Source organism: Vigna radiata, unplaced genomic scaffold (assembly GCF_000741045.1).
Source record: "Vigna radiata var. radiata cultivar VC1973A unplaced genomic scaffold, Vradiata_ver6 scaffold_281, whole genome shotgun sequence".
NCBI lineage: Eukaryota > Viridiplantae > Streptophyta > Magnoliopsida > Fabales > Fabaceae > Vigna > Vigna radiata.
Genome location: NW_014542220.1, coordinates 334,986 through 353,755, shown reverse-complemented (window position 1 = coordinate 353,755; position 18,770 = coordinate 334,986). Strand labels below are relative to the sequence as shown.

The window sequence follows — 18,770 nt, the reverse complement described above, 5'->3', positions numbered from 1 at the left end:
TAGGTTGACTTTAATAAGAAAGAGAAAAAATTAGAGAGGTGCAGAATGACTTTATAAAGAAAGAGAAAATATTAAAATAATATTAATTAAGGTTAAAATGGTAATTTTTGGAGGTGCAGGATGAAAGCTTGGAGGTGTAGGATGAAACACCCTTCTTCTTTTGTGCTTGAGGAACCCTAGCTCGAGGGTTGAGAGAATTTGGGGAAACTTCAATTGATTTTACCCCTTTTTGCACAAATGATAAGGACTCAGCAGTTATGTCCTATATACGCTGCGTTTCATTTTCTCAGCATAAAGGCTTCAATCCAACTCGAGCCCATATTAAATAATTGTTTGCCCCTGTTATTTCAGCACCAACAGAGTCTTCTTTTCTAATCCACTCAAAACGCATAGTATGATTCATTCATGCATCCCATTATTGGCTTAGCCCAGTTTCAGCAAAACAACTTCAACGTTTTAGTTGTAGCTCTTGATACTCAGCCCAATGCTTTATTTCAGCCCAAACAGCCAATTTCAATTCCTTTTAGCACCAGCCATTAATTCCTACAAACATTCAACAATTAAAAAAAATAAACTGGTAAAAGAAAATGAAAAAAAATAAAGCCTAAAAGAAAAGAAATTCTATTTTAAATTTTCTGAATATTTTTTCTAAAAGATAAAATTCCTATTTAAAAAAAACAAAATACTTTATTTGACTAAAAAGGGAAAATTATCACTCTTTTAACAAAACTCTAAAATTAAAGAAAAATTGCAAAACTAATCTAATTCTAGAAAATTAGAAACTAAAATGTACTAAAATAAACCTCTAAGACTAGAAAAATAGGGAAAACGTGGGAGTTATGAGTGGCATGCATCAATATATAGAATTACACATACAGGCGCATTTTAATCAATTACTAAAATAATGTAATCGATTACATATCTACCAGTATTACATAGAATTACATTCAAAAAGACTTAACTGATTAAGTGTTTAATGTAATCGATTTCACACAACAAGCAAGTCAAAACATATGAAAATATGACCGTTATGACAGTCAAGACTTAGTTTCAAATCAATTTTCAAAATATACGACTTATCTAATTACATAAACAATGTAATCGGTTAAGTACTACACTTATACAAATTTTGAAAACTTTTCACTACAAAAACACATCACATCACATTGCAAATGATTATTAGCATATGCACGAGTTTTAATCGATTATACACTTAATGTAATCGATTAAAACTTGTTGTTTGCCGCAATTTAAGCATAAGTTATCTGATGAACTTAATTGATTACAAAATTATTCTAATCGATTTCTTCACCCAGATAATGCATTGTGCAAGTGATCTAACAATATTGAATTATGAGAATGCATACAATAGATGTAGATACATGTATAGTCACAACAAGTATGCAAATCAACCAATTCAATCAGTATATGTTGCAATCATGAAAAATATGTATTTGCATTATCAAACAACAAGATATATCAAACATATGTATCATCAATGTATTGTCATCATCAATGTGTTTAATATGTTGTCATCACCAATGTATTGTCATCATAAAAAACAAAACCATATCATTCAGGAAATTAGGTTCATATTACTCCCCCTATCAACACACACTTTAAACACTCAAGATTAAGTTAAAAGATCTTTCTAAAGTTAAAACTTAACTTGGCTAAAAGAATAACGGTGTTTCATGGATTCAAAATCACCACTTAAGAAGAGGAAAACAAGTATATTCATCAATCGCTCAAGTACATCCTCAAATTACCATATACACAAATAAATCCTTGACTATATTCCTTCCTTCCTCACCTTTACATTTTTCAATTCATACACCCTTTTTCCTTTATATATATATATATATATATATATTAAGAAAGAGATTAACAATCATCAGTATAAAATTTCAAAGGTTCAAAGTAGAAGAAAAAAAATAATCCAAGGTTCAAAACTAATTACATGTATGCACAAAGGTTAGTAATTTGGCTAAAACAACTCCAAAAATAACAATGACATTTTTCATCCTTAACCAAGTGTGTGTATGCATTCAAAGAATCATGCAAAAATCTATTTCATGTCTAGCATAACTTTCCACAATATATCTCTCAATTTCTCACAGAATCTCTCAAACACTTAAAGTGATAAATACAAATAATTTAGGATTTAAAACATAAATTAGGATTAAACATATTTTTAGTTTTAAAATTTTGATGTGAAATTAAAATTATTAACTTTGTATATTTTAATTTTTAAACTTTAAAATAACAATATAATCATTTTAATCTAATTATGTTAAATATTTTTGCATATCAAACATATTTTTGGACTATCATTAAAACGAAAACATATCAACACTAAACAATTTAAATATTAACATGAAACGATTAAATTAAAGGATTATATTTATTAATTTCTAAAGTTTAAAAATCAAAATATATTAAAATTTGTAACTAGCTATTTTCATTTTCAAGTCAAATTCAATTGCTACAAATATAAATTATAAAATTTTAACTATTTTCAATTTCACGTCAAATTTGATTACTACAGATATAACTTATAAAATTCTAATCATGAAAGGTATTTCAAAAAAATCTTTAAAATCTACGAAACCCGAATTGAATTAGCCTCCCTGCTAATACTTTTGCATTTATGTGTTCAAAAAATATAATTAAACTAGTTTGTCGTATCCTTCATAGAGAACAAATTGGTTGAAATGTAAAGACTGTTGTTGTTAGGGAAAACATAAGACAAGTAAGGGATGCATAGATTCAGCATCTGAATCAGACATGGAGCTAGATAACCGGGTAATTCATCTTTCATTTCTGTTCTTTCTTTTCATCAAAAACTAATCACTGTCATGTTTTCAATTTTGGAAAATGAATAGAATTGACTTATTGTTGTTGAACTTGCCTGCACTGCAGAAAAGTGATCAGGGCAGCAATGCACCATTTTCATCCAATCTTCAGCTCTATTCTCACTGCCATAGCTCTTGCTCATGGCGTATCCGCTTTGCTTTATGCCTCAAAGGTTCCTTCCTCACCCCTTTTTTCATGACACTGCTTTAGGTACTGTTGTTCAATCAGATTATGGCACTGTTGCTCAATCATATTTTCAATAATCTGCTTAATGAAGGTTTCATTACATATCAAATCAGAGGAGTAAAGCAAAACTCAAATTCTAATGGGTGAACACCACACACCAATTGAATTAGTTTTGTTCCATTTTGGGATTTTATTTTGAAATTTTGATAGAATAACTCCATCACAGCATTGCTTCTTTTATTTTATTTTCGATTAAGAATAACTGAGCTTGATATGAGAGTATAACTACAGAAAATGTTGGGATTGGAATCAAGAAATTTTGGTTTCGTGATTGATTTTGTTTTCTTTTCTTTTGATCTGATTAGGAATTCCGTATGAGTATAAAGAAGTGGACCTAGCAAAAGGAGAGCAGTACAGTCCAGGTGAATTCAGAGCTCAATAATAGATGTAGTGCTTTACGAACCAAACTCAATAGTGGTTAGGCAAGTTTGGTTGACTGAAAAAATTTCCATTTCTGCTTAAATTTCAGAATTTGAGAGATTGAATCCTCTGCACTATGTTCCAGTATTAGTTGATGATAATGTAGTGGTTTCAGACTCTTATGCAATATTTCTGGTAAGTATAATGCTACAGACACTGAAAATATTGAGTGCTCTACCCAATTCCACATGAAAAACTACTAACTTTTTTATGCTAAAGTTTCTTTTCAATCATGCATCTCACTGATTAGGTTTGGTGTTCTGTTATTCAAATTGCCACTTTATGTGTTTCACTTTTACCTTTATGGGTAGCATTTGGAGGAAAAATATACGCAGAAGCCACTGTTGCCAGTTGATCCACAGCTCAGAGCTCTGAATCTTCAGGTAAAATTCAAGATGATTGATTTGGATTTGTAACTTGAATGTGCTGCTCAAAATCTTTCTATAGCTTGGATACTATCTGATGATTATATTATTTTACAGGTAGCAAGTATTGTTCATTCCAGTATACAGCCTCTTCACATGCTTACTGTTCTGGTACATTCTAATTATTTTGATCTGAAATCATTGGATTCGAATAATGCTCAAATATTTTGGATCTTTTACACACATTTTTCTACAGAAAGATATGGAAAAAATGTTTGGTGAAGAATCAAAACCGTGGGCCCAGTTTACCATTAACAAAGGTTTCTCAGGTAAGCATATTCTATACCATTGTCTCCTTGTTTTCTGAAATTTATTTTATAACTATTCAGTTCTCTTGCTTTCACTTGAACGATGTCCAGCTCTTGAAAAGCTACTGAAGGATTTTGCTGCAACATATGCCACAGGGGAACGTATCTACATGGTATAATCTGGTTGTGCTAAAGCCTTCTTTCTCTTTTTACTTACTATAATGGTTTTCTTCGATATGATTTGAAGCCTTATTTTGAATCTGTTCCTTGTTGTGGTCAATGTCAATTCCTGAAACTTTTCTTGATGTCTATTTATTGAATGGCGAAAGGAAAAATTGGAAATGGAACTTTCTTTTCCTTTTCCTCATGGTCTGGCTGAAAAAATCTCCTCCAGTTTTACTTTTTTAACTGTTATGGTGGGTTTCTCCATAATAGATTTTGAAATGTTAGTGTGCTGCCAAAATGAGTTTCAAGCATTAGATAATTCTTTTCACTTTGAGATTTTTGCCCTTTTGGAAGTGAACTTTAACTTTCTCTGCAGCTAAGGGCCCTCGTTTGTACATTCATGATCTTCAAAGGATCATATTCCTCATCATAACTTTCATGCCATCTTTTTCACTTAAAATGTGTACTATGCGCAAATGAACAATGTATGATCTAGCTGGAAACAGCGAAAATTTGTGATATTTTGAAGTTAAACAGTTATACTTCCAACCTGGAAAGGCATACATAACAAAGAAAACACTGTATTATGCAGGCTGATATATTTTTGGCACCACAGATAGAACAGGCAGTTCAGAAGTTTGGTGTCGATATGGTATAGTTCTTACAATTTCTTAATATATTTCGTTTCATTATATACAAATATTGGTACACAAGCCTGAGTGGTTGAGAGTGGATCTAGAATTCTTCTCATCTCTTTTCTTCACTTCTCTTCTACTGTCTTTTATTTGTTTGCAAATAAACACGTAATATAATGATGTACCATTTGGTGATGAATCTTTGAATGGAGTATCATATTTAGCAAATAAACTTACTTATATTAGGACCGGAGCATTAAATTAAAGGTGTTAAAAAATGCCTTAATATTAGAATTTAACATTAGATGGTCCTTACAAGTTTACACATTTTTAAAGAAAGATGGTCTTAAAATATATGGGATGATTTATAAATAGTTTTTTCGAATGGTGAATAACTGCATAACAGAATGGAGAATGCAGTAAGCACTTGAGAAAATCATGTTAACTTTCCCTTGAAATAGCTTTAGCAAATGGCATTTTATAAAGAAACTATAAAATTACTAGTGACTCTAAAGCCATAAGAAACTGGGGTTATAGCGTTTTGTTCAAACCTCCAACCTTTCTTTTGGGTTCATGTTTGGTTTTTTGTGGTTCTAGTTGAAGAATGGGAGGAGATTTCAATTTTGCTAGAGATCTTAAGGAAATACTAGGGAATGAGATGCTTTGGTAACTATGAACTGTTGTTTCATCTCATTTGGACAGATTCCTTTTCACTAGTGTTTGGGAGGAAGCTTCCCTTGATCTTACTCAAGAAGCACTACAAAAAATAGTTTCTAATCACTTATGATAGGAGACAAGTGGTTAAAAGAGTGTATGTAAGGGCTAATAGAGGGTAACAGCTGTAATTGAGATACTTTTCTTGCAAATCTTATTTCCAATTTCTCACTCTATCTATCCTCTATGGAAAAATCTTTTATTTAGACTACTGGTCTTAATTTTAAAGGCTAACACCAATATGGATGCTAAAAGGCGTTGGTGGTGCTCAGTTTGAAATAGTTTGGTGTATATGGTTGAAAAGAAAAATGCTATAACTTTCATGGCTAGTTTAGCTTAAGGGGATGTCCATGGTGGTAGATATTCAGATATTGATATGCTATTCTACATGCATTACACTAGTAGTTTATGCTCATTTCACTCTTAATGTGGAGTATTTCTTATACTCATCCTCCATAATATGCTCTTTCAATCACAATAAATGCTTCTGCCTGAGAGAAGAAGTTATAAATCATCCACATATTTTGAACATTTACAATTTTGTGAGTTTTTGCAGTCCAAATTCCCTACCCTGAGTAGGTTGTATGAAACATACAAAGCTTTGCCAGAGTTTCAAGCCTCATCACCCCAAAGACAATTTGATGCCTTCATTCACAACCCTTGACTTCTTCAGCATCTGAAATTTCTATGCTGTTTATGCAGAATTATTTAAAGACTCAACAGAGATATAAAAAGTAATTTTGCCAATATTTTTCTATGAATGTGTGCAATGTAATTTAACATTTAACTCCTTTTAAAGTGAATATTTGTGTAAAGTGAAAAAAAAAATTATTTATCATTATTCATACGTTAATTAAGATCATGAAGTATTATTTTATTCCCATTAAAGTTAACTGTGTATTCATCATATATTCAATATATAAAGCGATATTAAATTTATAAAACGAAGGATAACAGTAAGCCCGTCTAGCTCAGTTGGTAGAGCGCAAGGCTCTTAACCTTGTGGTCGTGGGTTCGAGCCCCACGGTGGGCGAAAATGTTTTACTTTTACGTTATACACTTTCATTGTAACTTTTTCAAACTTCTCTTTATTTGACATTTACACGAGTAATTTTGGTCAATTTAACTGATGCACATACTATTTTTAAAATTTAAAACATAGTAAAAATTCTAACCCAAAAAATAGTAAACCTTGATATGATTTTGCTTATCTTTTACTTAAATCTGAAAAATGGCGTCTGGTTTTTAATGTATTGACTGAATTAAGGGAAGGAGTTATTTATACAAATGCAATGGGAGGTTAAATAAAAATTGAATGTGAGGTTAAAGGATTATTTAGTCCAACAAAATATACACAACAAAACTTTCAATAGCCTTTTCATTATTGTTATAAAATACGCATTAGGGAGCTGCAAACAAGAAGCTGGAATCAAATCTGACATAAGCTGAACTTGGGAGTGTAAAATAACTTTTTTAAAAGTGTATATCTAAGGAAAATGCTCAAGTACTGTTCAAAACTATCCTAAACTCTTTGCTTCACCAAACTTCAAATTTGGCACATTAGCATCTAAAACTCTACAAAATTGTTAGCCAATAAATTCAGCATGATACACGACTAATGAAGCACAAATTAAAGTCCTACCAATTTCACTAACGTAATTTTCTAACTTTTTCCCCCCGAAACTATACAGCTTCCACAAAAGCATGCCGATGAGGATGAAAGAAAAGCAGAATTTCTGAAGCATCTCTCATGAAAATAAATTAGTTCAGTCATGTGCTTGACCATGCTACAGCAATTAGTGTTCTGCAGTAGTTTAGGAATACAGTTGATGGAGCTGCCCAACATTTTCTTGTTCGCCAATGTTGTGGCTAAAAGGGAGGCGTTTTTTTCCCTGCAGAGTGCAATCAAAATAAAAAAAAAAAAAAATTATATAATAGAATGAAGATGCAATCTAGGCAGTGCACCTTACTAAAACAACTCAACCTCTTACCCAACACATTCACAACAGCCAAACATGTTGGTCCTCCTCCCCAAATTATATATCAAATTCTTCATGAAATTTCTCAAATTATTTTTTTAGTTTTCTAAATTCTTCATGAAATTTCTGAAATAATATATTTAATCTTCTAATCCACTGAGTAAACAAGAAAAGACAGATTTTTTAAGAGATTTGAAAAAAATTAACAGTTGATACTGGAAGTACATTAGTAACTTGGATTACATAAACAATTAAATAATGATTTTACCTTCAATGTTGAGCAATTATGATGATTCTTTAGATTTTCCTTTCTTTTTTCTAGAACTTTTATGCTTAGAGCCTTGTTGTGTCCCCATAAGCAATTCGTTATGCATTTGTAGCCATAACTCTTCAAAGTGCTTGTGAAAACTATGCTGAAACCAATCCAAAATTTCTGTATATAGTTCCCTTGGGTTCTCCTTCCACACCATTCTTAGCACAGCAGAGCTATCAATCAGCCTGCTTTTTAACTTACTAAAAAGATTTACCACCCTTTTCTGACCAAATGCTTCTTTCTTCATGATACTTTCAGGGGGAGCTGACATATATTTTCGAACAGATTTTAAACAGGGACACACCTGGCCTTCAAGCAAAGCATAGGCAAACGCTTGCACACGATCTTCATCATTGCTAATGGGCAATGAATGCATTGGAAGCTTCCAAGAGAAACGGCCAAAGGTTGGGGTTACCCAACATTTTACTTGATCAGTCTGGGCATCATAATAAGATCTAGGATCCTTCAGAGGAGCTGAGAAGACGCATGAAGACTTAGCATGCTCAACAAGCCAAGAAGGCTCTACACTTGTTGCCCCATGCATATACGCTCTCTTGGTACTTATCCCTTCTTTCTTTGGTCTTTTGGTCTCCAATAGTTCATTGTAAACCAAATACTCAGGGCCTACAGTGGAAAGTGATGACCAACGATGAAGTAAAACACTTTCATCTACCATGCATGACTGATACCTTAAGGCACGAGAGGTTTTCTCTCCATCGAAGGCCCTAGAAAAAGATGTAATACGTTTAGCAACCCTATCTGCCCAGCCAGCACATATTGCTTCACAGATTAGCCTTTCCTCAACAAGAGAAAGTGGATACTTTTCAGAAGAAACCTGCCAAGCACATTCAACATCCTCTAATGTTCCATGGTTCCATGAGTACTCTTCTTCAAGACCACCTTTATCAATCTGATAAAAGACCAGTTTAAGTAGCTGTTGTCGAAGTTTGGACATTTCATCCATGGTTTTGAAATGCAAAGCATAGTCATCACAGAATTCTACTGATTTATGTGAATGTTCAAAACACTGTAAAGCATATGCTATGGTGAGGGCATCACTAGTGACAACTCGAAATTTTTCTCTTGCAACTTTTGCCGTTTCTTTTAGTTTTTTTCTGCTTGACTTTCCCTTTTTATCAAAGTCTTTCTCATCATATCCCAGTCCAGATTTCTCAGACATCTTTGAATCTCTGCTGTTATCATCTTCATATTGCATTATAAAAGGATTTGACAAGCTCAATGCCGCAGCAGCTGCAACAGCATATGCTAAAAGCAAATTTAAATTACATTTAAGCTCATGTCTTGTATTTCTAATAACAGTGAGGAGCATTCTAGAATGACGAGGACTCAAGGGATAATGTGCCATGGCTTTTCCCAATGGTGTAAGTTCATCCTTGCTATCAAGTGCTTCAAGAGATTTCAAGCAATTTTCAGCTTCGAGCAAAGAAGCAGCTTTAAGAGATGTAGGAAATGGGAAATTTGCAACCTGGATGAGAAGCAAAATTAATGAGTAAAAAAATACCTCAAACTAAACAAAATAAAAAAAGGAAAGGAAAATCCAATTTGACCTGGTGGGAAATGAATAAATAACATAGCCATTTGTAAAACTTGATAAATGTTACTATATAGAATAAAATTGACAAAGCAGGATAAAATTTGAGGTTATAATGTTTTAGAGCCAAACAACAACAATATAAGTGAATACAATCTTCTTAATGATATATGTTGCATAAGACCATTAGTGTCATGAAGGATTCCATTTCCTCACTAAGTCCATGATAAATAGCCAAGCTATCTGAACGGAGTACATAATGAACTACTTCCTACCATATCTTCTAATGACAGTACCCGACTTTAAAAATGCAAATGAAGTGAACACTCAACGGATAAAGTAATACACTTAATCTACCTTTTTAATATGCATGGATTTTAAGAGAAGGACAACACCGTGAACAGGTACTTTCTCAACTTCGGCAGGAGAGTGCTCAGGAAATTCATTATTAAAGGCTGCAGAAGAATAGAGACGGTAACAGTGTCCAGGTCCAGTTCTTCCAGATCTGCCTGCACGCTGTGCAGCAGATGCCTTACTTATCCATTGAATTTCATATGTCTCCATGCCATTAGAGGGGTCATAATTCTTCACTTTTTCTCTTCCAGTATCAACCACATATTTTATCCCTGGGATAGTTAAAGATGTTTCAGCAACATTTGTAGCAACAACTACAAGCCGCTCTCCCTCCCCAACCTTTTCAAATACACGAAGTTGAGCTGCTGCAGGAAGCATGGCATATAGTGGTAGAACACAGAGTGCACCTGGAGTACTGCAATTTTCTTTAGTTGCTTTCTCCCCGAGAACTTTTGATTGGTCTAAATTACTTTCTATGTTTGCAGAAAATGTCTTCTCTTCAATTGAGGAGCTTGATGTGGCCTGCCAAGACAATTTTTCAAAAGCAGCCTTTAGTGAAGCAAGACTTCCCACCTGTCCTAAGGCATCCACAATATTACTATTGTTCTCTGGAAGCACAAGATTATCATCATCAAATTCCAGTTCACTCTCTGTTTCAGTGTCATGAGAAAATTCAGATTCATTCTCATTTGCATTATCTTCATCTTCATCATAACCACTAAATCTATCAGTATGTTGGATGGATGAACTTCCCTGAACCTCAAATGCTTCATTGATCTCGCTAATATTTACTCCTCCAACAAAGTTTGTTTCATTGATCACAGTGCTATCAGTTTGCACAGACCCTTCAACTTTCTTCTTGACAAACTCCCTTGATGCTTTCCGTAATTTCCTACACAAGTCCTCTACTTCCCTTTGCCCAGTAACAAAGACAAGTATGCCCCCAGGTGGCAACCTCTTGTGAATTGCCAAGACCTTCTTATATGCTTCTCCAATGTAATCTGTTTTCTCTGTTTTCTTTGAGAAGTATACTGCTACTGGAAATTGTCTTGTAGGAACTTCTATAACAGGTGGAGAAGTATGGAATAACTTCCCAGAAGTGAAGTCTTGTACTCGCAAGGTGGCACTCATAAGCACAAGTCTTAAGGGAAAAATAATTTTTTCAGGACTTATAATTTCCCCTGAAAGTATCATCTTCTGTTGTTCATTATAAATCTGTCATCATAGCAAAATAAAATATCATCTTGATTACAGTGCCAGAGGCACAAATAATATATATAGAGAATATTTCATTTGTTGAATAAAGAACTTTCATGCTAACCATTTGGCGAGTTTTAATTACACGTGAGAGCATCCCGATCAAAATATCCGTGTTCAAGCTCCTCTCATGGGCCTCATCAAGAATTATGACAGAATAACGTCTCAACAAAATATCATTCTGCACCAGTTATTCAATTAAACAACATTAGTACAAACAATTCAGCAAATCTGTTACATATCTTGTTTTAGTGTAACTAAAGAATGGAGTCATCATCACAACAATACTAAAATAATAGCAAATGACAGGAAAATTTTTAATAAACCAATTTTCAGTTTCCAATCTAAAGTGACATGGAATATGCATCATTCTGAAATGTGCTCACATTCACATACAAATAGTAATGTTCTCAAATATTTCACAAATGAATACATGTTGAGTGATTTTCCTTGGAATGAATAAGAGGTTACACAATAAATAATAAATTCATAGATCTCATCATGTATTAAGTTTTAAGTAACATAAAAGGATCCTTGTTTCTTGATATAAAAAGGTTTCTACTTTCTTGTGATTATGATAGAAGGACTTCTCAATATTAAAAATTGTTGGTAGGGTTAATAACAACCTGAACTTCTCGTAGCAAAATTCCATCAGTCATAAACTTGATAGAACAATTTTCACCAATCTTCTTGTCATATCTGACTTGAAAACCAACCTCCTTCCCTAAATGAAGACCAAGCTCATATGCCACACGCTTAGCTGTAGCAAGAACGGCCACTCGACGTGGTTGAGTAACACCAATGATACCCTTACTTGAGCCATAACCAGCTTCATAAAGAAACTGATCAATTTAAAAAATTCAAAAGAAAATAATCAACAGGTAAGCTGAATAAAATGAAGAATGGTATCACCATAATCAAGCATCAGACAAACTCACCTGAGGAACTTGAGTTGTTTTACCACACCCAGTTTCTCCGCATATGATAACACTCGAACAGTCATTTATAGCTTCCATTATCTCTTGCTCCATCATAACTATAGGCAAATCCTTTCTTTTATCTTCAACTTCACTTGGTCTATACACATGCACAACAGTAGGAACATTTGAAGGCCTTGGTGCAGAATAATCAAGGTTGCTCAATCCATTCGGATTATGGTTCTCATCTGTTCTATCCTGTCCCATGTCAACAAAAAAGTGCCAAAAAGCATTAAAGCAAATTAAAGAAAGACAAAAAGGGATCTCAAAAATCATGTCATCAGTTAATAACAAAATATGAGATGTCAACAAACTACTGTTACAGGTATTAAGTATAGTGTAGTGTGTGTACAAGATTATTTCTCCCCAAAGTAGAAAATAAAATTTTGAAAGAATGTATAAGTTTTACATACACAAAAAGAATGTAAAGTGATGAATATAAGAACTAAGTGTTATATTTGGGATATTATTTCAATGGTCCAAATGAAACAATTGAATTATATCATAAGCCTTGATTATCCACACTAACTTGCAATTTAATTAGGCACTATACCTTTAAATTGGTGTTTTTTATTTCATTGGTCGAACAAGACAATGGAGAACTTCTGATTTCATAAAGTTGTTTATCAATGGAAATGTCAGCAAGATTTCCAGAAACATATTTATAATTTTCAACTTCATTGCCATGAACTGTTTCTTCAGAGGACTCCATAGGTGTTGAAGTTGTATTTAAGACTTCTTCCGATCTAATGGGTTGAATTTGAATGTCATTTTCTTCAACTTCATCATCCTGTGCTAAATGAATCTCGTCCATCTCAGGTTTCTTAGATAATCCATCATATGAAACCTTCAATCCTTCTTTCAATAAATGAACAGCCCTCCTACGCTTTTCCTTCATAGTCTCATTCTATAAATATATGACAGCACCAGTAAACTATCAGTGTCAACACTAATTAATTTTACCATAAATCTACTACTGTTACAACAATACATACCCGATTTATATTGCATGAAGACTGCAAAAGATGATATGCATACTCTGGAAGTGTGTTCTCGCTGGAAAAGAATTACTTCAAGCTTTTATAAACGACCCACAGAAAACCACATCAAAGAAAAAAACTGTAACTGAATAATAAAGTCATTCACATACTTCATCGTCTTAATAGCTTTTTCCTGCAGTCGTTGTTTCTCCTTGTCATCCTACATAGGCAACTAAACAAACTGAGACTAATAACAGAAGAGAAGAGAATGGAAAGCGTTAACTTTTTACCCAACAAACCTCAAACTTCTTCTTCCTCTTCTGAGGTTTGCTCAATTTCTGTTTCTTATTTGATTGAGCTTTTCGATGATCCTAAGTAACAGAAGTTTGCTCAGACAAAGTTTGTAAACATTCAAAATTGAATGAACAAAATCGCATGTTCAACTGTCTCTACCTGTTCCTTCCCTTTCCTTTTCTTCATCCTCTTTGCAGGCAAAATCAGTGCATTACTACCACCATCTCCCAGACTAGCCAAAAGATAAACATCCAAATCATTTAAAGACGAATTAAAAAAAAAAAAAGTATTTTCCCTCATTTTTGCAGCTTCCACAAAAAGGTGTAATTTTACCTTTGAGAATTGATTTCAATAATATCGCCAGAACTTTCCCAAGTTTCCATCTTGCTATGCTTAGAAACCAGTGCTTCCCTAAACACAGAGGAATTGCGTGCATTTTGAATTAAGACAGATAATTACGAAAAAAAAAAAAAACATTCTCTTTGTTTTTAATGTGCTACTCAGAAATCAAGAAGCAGAACTGCAAAGATAGCCTATCTTTACTTCTAGGTGTATGAAACTAACAAGCACTCAAAATATTATTGTAATTTAGATAGAACCACAAGTTTGATTGGAATTTCAAATCACTACAGAATTCGGGAATCAGGAAAATAGTGTGGCTAACCTGCAAATGCGTGAGTATGCCAATTGCACTGGAGTATGGTGGTATGGTACGCGGCGGCAGGAAGCTTCGTTGGAATTGGACGGCGGCACACGGCGGTGAGGGACTGGGAAGAACTGGCTTTGTTCTGAACTTCTTTCAGTGTAGCCAATAGGGTAAGCACTCCGCTGACCCAAACGGCGGTCGTTTTGCTGATTTCACACTACTTTATTTTATCATTATTTACAATTTTTTTCTTGATTATTTGTTTTTTTATCTCTAATTCTAAATTAAATTTTATTAGCTTTTAATAATTAGGAAGAACCCTGTAATAGAATATACAGTATTTATTTTTATTTTAAAATAATTTAATAAGAGAAATTTCATCTATATTTTAGAACATTAAAAAAAAGACATTATTCCTATTAACTAACTATTTTTTTTCTTCATGCACAGATCTTTGTCATTTTATCCATCAAGTAATTATTCTTAAACTCAATTAACTATGACAATAAAAAACAAACTCCATCATAAAAACTATTTACGATAAAAAAAAATTAGGTTTAATAGGTTCGGAGGTCCCTATATTTGGGGGTTTTTCACCCTTTTATAATCACCTATGCACTTGAAACGATGCCACCTGGAAGCGTCAGCGTGCCACATGTTCAAAAACTTCACGGCCTTAACTGCATGGAAGGGAAAGACTTTTATTGATTCAAATTGTCAAAATTAGGGACCTAATTGATCACTTTCAAAATTGGAGGACCCAATTGAAACAAACCTCCAAATATAGGGACCTCCAAACCTATTAAACCAAAAAATTATAAAAATTATTTATTTTTATGATTAATTTTTCATTTTTAATAATTATTATGATAATAAATATTTAATTTTCGTTATTATAAGAAAAAAAGATAGAAACACGTAATTCCAGTAATAAGGATGAGATCTATACAAATTATGCACTTATATATTTTTTTATAACATCAATATTAATATATATATATATATATATATATATATATATATATTAATATATATATATATATATATATATAATATATATTAATATATATATATATATATATATATATATATAATATATATATATATATATATATATATATATATATATATATAATATATATATATATATATATATATATATATATATATATATATATATATATGGTTTAAACTATTTAGGCGTCCTTATTTTTGTTAAGTATTTTCAATTTGGTCCCCTTTTTATAAAGTTTCCCAATTAAGTTCTTATAACGGCTAATTTCAACCAATTGAGTTCCTGCCGTCAAATTTCGTTAACGGAGTTAATTTTCTGCACAGGTGGTGGACTGACGTGTCTAAATGGTTTCAAAGTGTCACTTTCTTCCTCCCACGCCATTTTCCTCTTCCTTCTTCCTCCTTGTGTTCTTCTCTCTTCCAACCACTCCCAACCTTCTTAAAGAAAATTCCAGATCTGCATAATTCACTGACCACTACTAACTCCCACCTAATCAATTTCGTACTTCTTTCTTCCAACAACGTTTTTCATTCTAGCCTTGATACTCCACCATCAACGCTACATCACCAACGAGATCCACCCACCATGACTACTATCTACAAAAGCATAACTTTGACTGTCATTGTTGATGTCGCATGTATCTTAGGCGGACCAAATTTGAGTAATCAGTTAAAAGAATGAAGCATGAATACTGGAAGCAATTTTGTTTGCCTTTCCAAAGAGTTATTGGTAGATGATTAATTTTCCTTAGTCTTTCATTTTACAGTTGTCATACAAAGTGATGCTAAATCACTTTATTTCATGCAGATTTCCAGCAAGAAAGATCCTTTGGTCAACCCTTCAAGGAACCGGTTGAAAACTCTAAGCTGGCAAGAGCGGCGAAAACTTGAAAGAGAAAGGAAGCAACAAGAAGAGGATGAGCAAACATTAGCAAAAGTGGAAGGATTAGAAGATCCAGTGGGAATTGAAATTTTGCGGTCACGAGCTGGTGTAGGATTAGAAGATCCCCACAAGGAGAAGAGGAAAAAGGAGGAAAACATGATGAACATGAAAAAAATGTGGAAAGAAGAGGACCTAATGAAAGAATTTGGGTCCAGGCAGAAGTCACAGTGGCAGAGTAAGAGAGTTATAATTAATTATAATAAGACACATACCCTTGTCTTACATGATGTGTTTAAAGTTAATGGGCTTCATATGAGTTTGAAGCTTTGAATCTGCATGTAGGATCTGAAGTTAATTTGTTGCATGTAAAATATGATGCTTATCTATTATACATTGAGTTTGAAATTTATCTATGGGAATTTGTCTAATAAAAGTTTTCATTTTCTTAGTCTTAAAATAAATTCCTTTTTAAAGGAATAATTTTATGAAATGAAATATAGTGAGAATGTTGTTTAGTTCAAGTGAGTTTGTTTTGTTGTTAAAGTTGTCAAAATTTGAAATGTTTAAGCAAATGTATCATTTGAATCCCTTTAGTGTGTGGTTTTCTAATATTTTGTTGAACAAAAATATTGTCTAAGTCATTTATAAAGACATCATTTAATACTTTCGCTCAAAAAAATATGAAACACTTAGGCCTTGTTCATTTAAGTGAATTTGAGGGAGAATAATTTAGTGAATTTGAAAGGATTTGAAGATAATTTTTGTTGTTGTTTATTTGAGTGAATTTGGAGGTAATCGAGAGTGAATTTTGAAGTAAATTTTTTTAATCTGTAACATAAATTAAATTCCATACTAATAATTCTTATAAATTTTATTTCAAATAAGCAAATGTATCATTTGACTCCCTCTACTAAGCATTTCTCTAATATTTTATTTCAACAAATTATGAAGTTTTTGAGGAAAAATACCATTTAAGTCTTTTAAGTAAGAATTTTATTTGATATGCTCACTCCATGGAAACTATTTTATCTCATGTGGAAATATCACATGATATAGTTTTTTTCTTGGTTTTTTTTAATATATGTGTCATGTATATGTATATTTATATCTAGAAAGTGTTGATTTATAAACTTGAATAATTTTTTTTAATTTTAAGTGAATTATGGTGGATGCATATGATTTGAATTGTGAATGACATATGTATTGTACGACCGTTTGGTCAGCTACCTAGTCAACTATTGGTTGAATGGTCCACAACAAAAGCATATTAGAACTCGAATTAGCCAACCGCTAAGTCAAACTCTAGGGATGGTCAAATGATCATAAACATTTAAGCACCTTAAGTATCATCAATAATCAAATTTATAGGTAAACATGCTTACATGTTATTGGGCTATAATTAAGCCTATACTAATTACAAGCTCATTTCGAAATAAGTTTAAGATAAGAAGGTAAGTGATTGTATTTATTGCGAATTTAAGATTTTACTTAATTATGTCAAAAAGGGTTGGAACCCATGAGCCAACCCAGTCCGAACCCGTGATGGGTCGGGTTGGGTTGAAAAAGAAAAATGAAATTTTGGTACAGACCAATTTTGAGATCGACCCATTAAGAACTCGACTCACTCAGGTTAAACCAGTAGTGTATCGAGTTGGCTCGTCAACCCACTTAATTTTATTTTTTGTGTTTGTCTTTGGATTATATTTGGAATTTAAGATGTTTTTTATTGTATTTTGATTGTATTATATACTTTTTATTTTGATTTGTCTTTAAAATTTAACATAATTTTGGATTGAAATTTATTTAGATTTAAATTAGAAAATATTTATTATTATTTTTTTTGGAATTGAAAAAAAAAAAAAAAACTTGTCATTAAGTGAGCTAGTGAGTTAACCTGTTTAACCCATCAACATGTGGTGAGTTGGTCTGTGTTCAAATTTTTTCAACTCGTTAATAAGTGAGTTAGGTTAAGTTTGCTTCACTAACTGACCAACCCATAATGGATGGGTCGGATTGAATCGGGTGACCTGTTTTGACAACATTAATTTTATTGTGCTAATAAAACGGTCATGTTACTTACTTGAATACAGAGTACTGCAAATATCCTGCAAGGATTAAAGAAAGAGTATTAAGGATTTAAGAGAAACTTTACAACTTATTAGAAAGTTTGAAGAAAAAAATGTGATATAAAGTGTTTTGATTGTGACTCAAAGCCCCACGTTCGAAATAACATGTTTATGCAATGTATGATGGGTGAATTGAAGTCACAAATCTTAGATAATTTTATGAATTGTTATTTGAATTTTTGCATATTGAAACTTATGAAAGCATCTTTTACCTTCATTAATATTTTAGGTTATATAGAATAAAATACAATAATGAGAGAGTTTATTACTCATCTATCACATATCTTAAACTTATCTTGTACCATAAAACAAAAGTGTTTATATAAAAATATGTTAGTATCTTATAAAACTTGATTGTTTAAAAAAACATCAATATGTACTTCTTACAGTATATGAGTATATGAGTATATATATATATATATATATATATATATATATATATATATATATATATATATATATATATATATATAATAAAGTGGAATGGACTAATTGAAATGTGATCTTATTGTTAAGATGAATTTGTACAAGTAGTTGTGGTACTATAGTAAATTTCTTTTTAAAAACTTATTTGTTACTAGTGTAATGATTTGTTATTGATATAGTATTCATATGAATAAACGTAAGTGTACATCATAAAATTATGTCCGGAAAAGATTGAAGACTTATTTTGTGTTGTTGTTCAA

General features: G+C 32.1%; 3 protein-coding genes and 1 non-coding gene across 5 annotated transcripts; 3 read left to right on the top strand and 1 right to left on the bottom strand.

The window, feature by feature from the left end:
• The first annotated feature begins 2,688 nt into the window (after positions 1-2,688).
• On the top strand, positions 2,689-6,579 carry LOC106779440 (glutathione S-transferase zeta class). 2 transcript variants are annotated; one of them, XM_022776579.1, is made up of 10 exons: positions 2,689-2,805; positions 2,923-3,028; positions 3,408-3,464; positions 3,572-3,657; positions 3,834-3,905; positions 4,005-4,058; positions 4,144-4,216; positions 4,277-4,368; positions 4,953-5,012; positions 6,266-6,579. In XM_022776579.1, the coding sequence occupies exons 1-10, from the start codon at positions 2,788-2,790 to the stop codon at positions 6,371-6,373; spliced, it is 726 nt and encodes a 241-aa protein (XP_022632300.1). In that variant the 5' UTR covers positions 2,689-2,787; the 3' UTR covers positions 6,374-6,579. The 2 variants fall into 2 exon arrangements, with proteins under 2 accessions (XP_022632300.1, XP_014523026.1); XM_014667540.2 differs by having other exon boundaries at positions 4,307-4,368; positions 6,266-6,577.
• A 90-nt stretch (positions 6,580-6,669) lies between these two features.
• TRNAK-CUU lies at positions 6,670-6,742 on the top strand. Its single transcript has one exon. It is a non-coding gene; the product is annotated as a tRNA-Lys (tRNA).
• Positions 6,743-7,071: 329 nt separating this feature from the next.
• On the bottom strand, positions 7,072-14,238 carry LOC106779448 (ATP-dependent RNA helicase DEAH13). The gene is made up of 13 exons (XM_014667550.2): positions 14,080-14,238; positions 13,749-13,826; positions 13,575-13,647; positions 13,421-13,492; positions 13,292-13,341; positions 13,137-13,197; positions 12,695-13,048; positions 12,103-12,339; positions 11,791-12,006; positions 11,229-11,345; positions 9,911-11,122; positions 7,957-9,487; positions 7,072-7,601 (listed from the first exon to the last, which is right to left on the bottom strand). Exons 2-12 carry the CDS (start codon positions 13,796-13,798, stop codon positions 7,973-7,975), a joined length of 3,957 nt encoding a protein of 1,318 aa, XP_014523036.1. The 5' UTR covers positions 13,799-13,826; positions 14,080-14,238; the 3' UTR covers positions 7,072-7,601; positions 7,957-7,972.
• A 1,522-nt stretch (positions 14,239-15,760) lies between these two features.
• On the top strand, positions 15,761-16,288 carry LOC111240809. Its single transcript, XM_022776575.1, has 2 exons — positions 15,761-15,805; positions 15,884-16,288. The coding sequence occupies exons 1-2, from the start codon at positions 15,761-15,763 to the stop codon at positions 16,286-16,288; spliced, it is 450 nt and encodes a 149-aa protein (XP_022632296.1).
• The last annotated feature ends 2,482 nt before the right edge of the window (positions 16,289-18,770 follow it).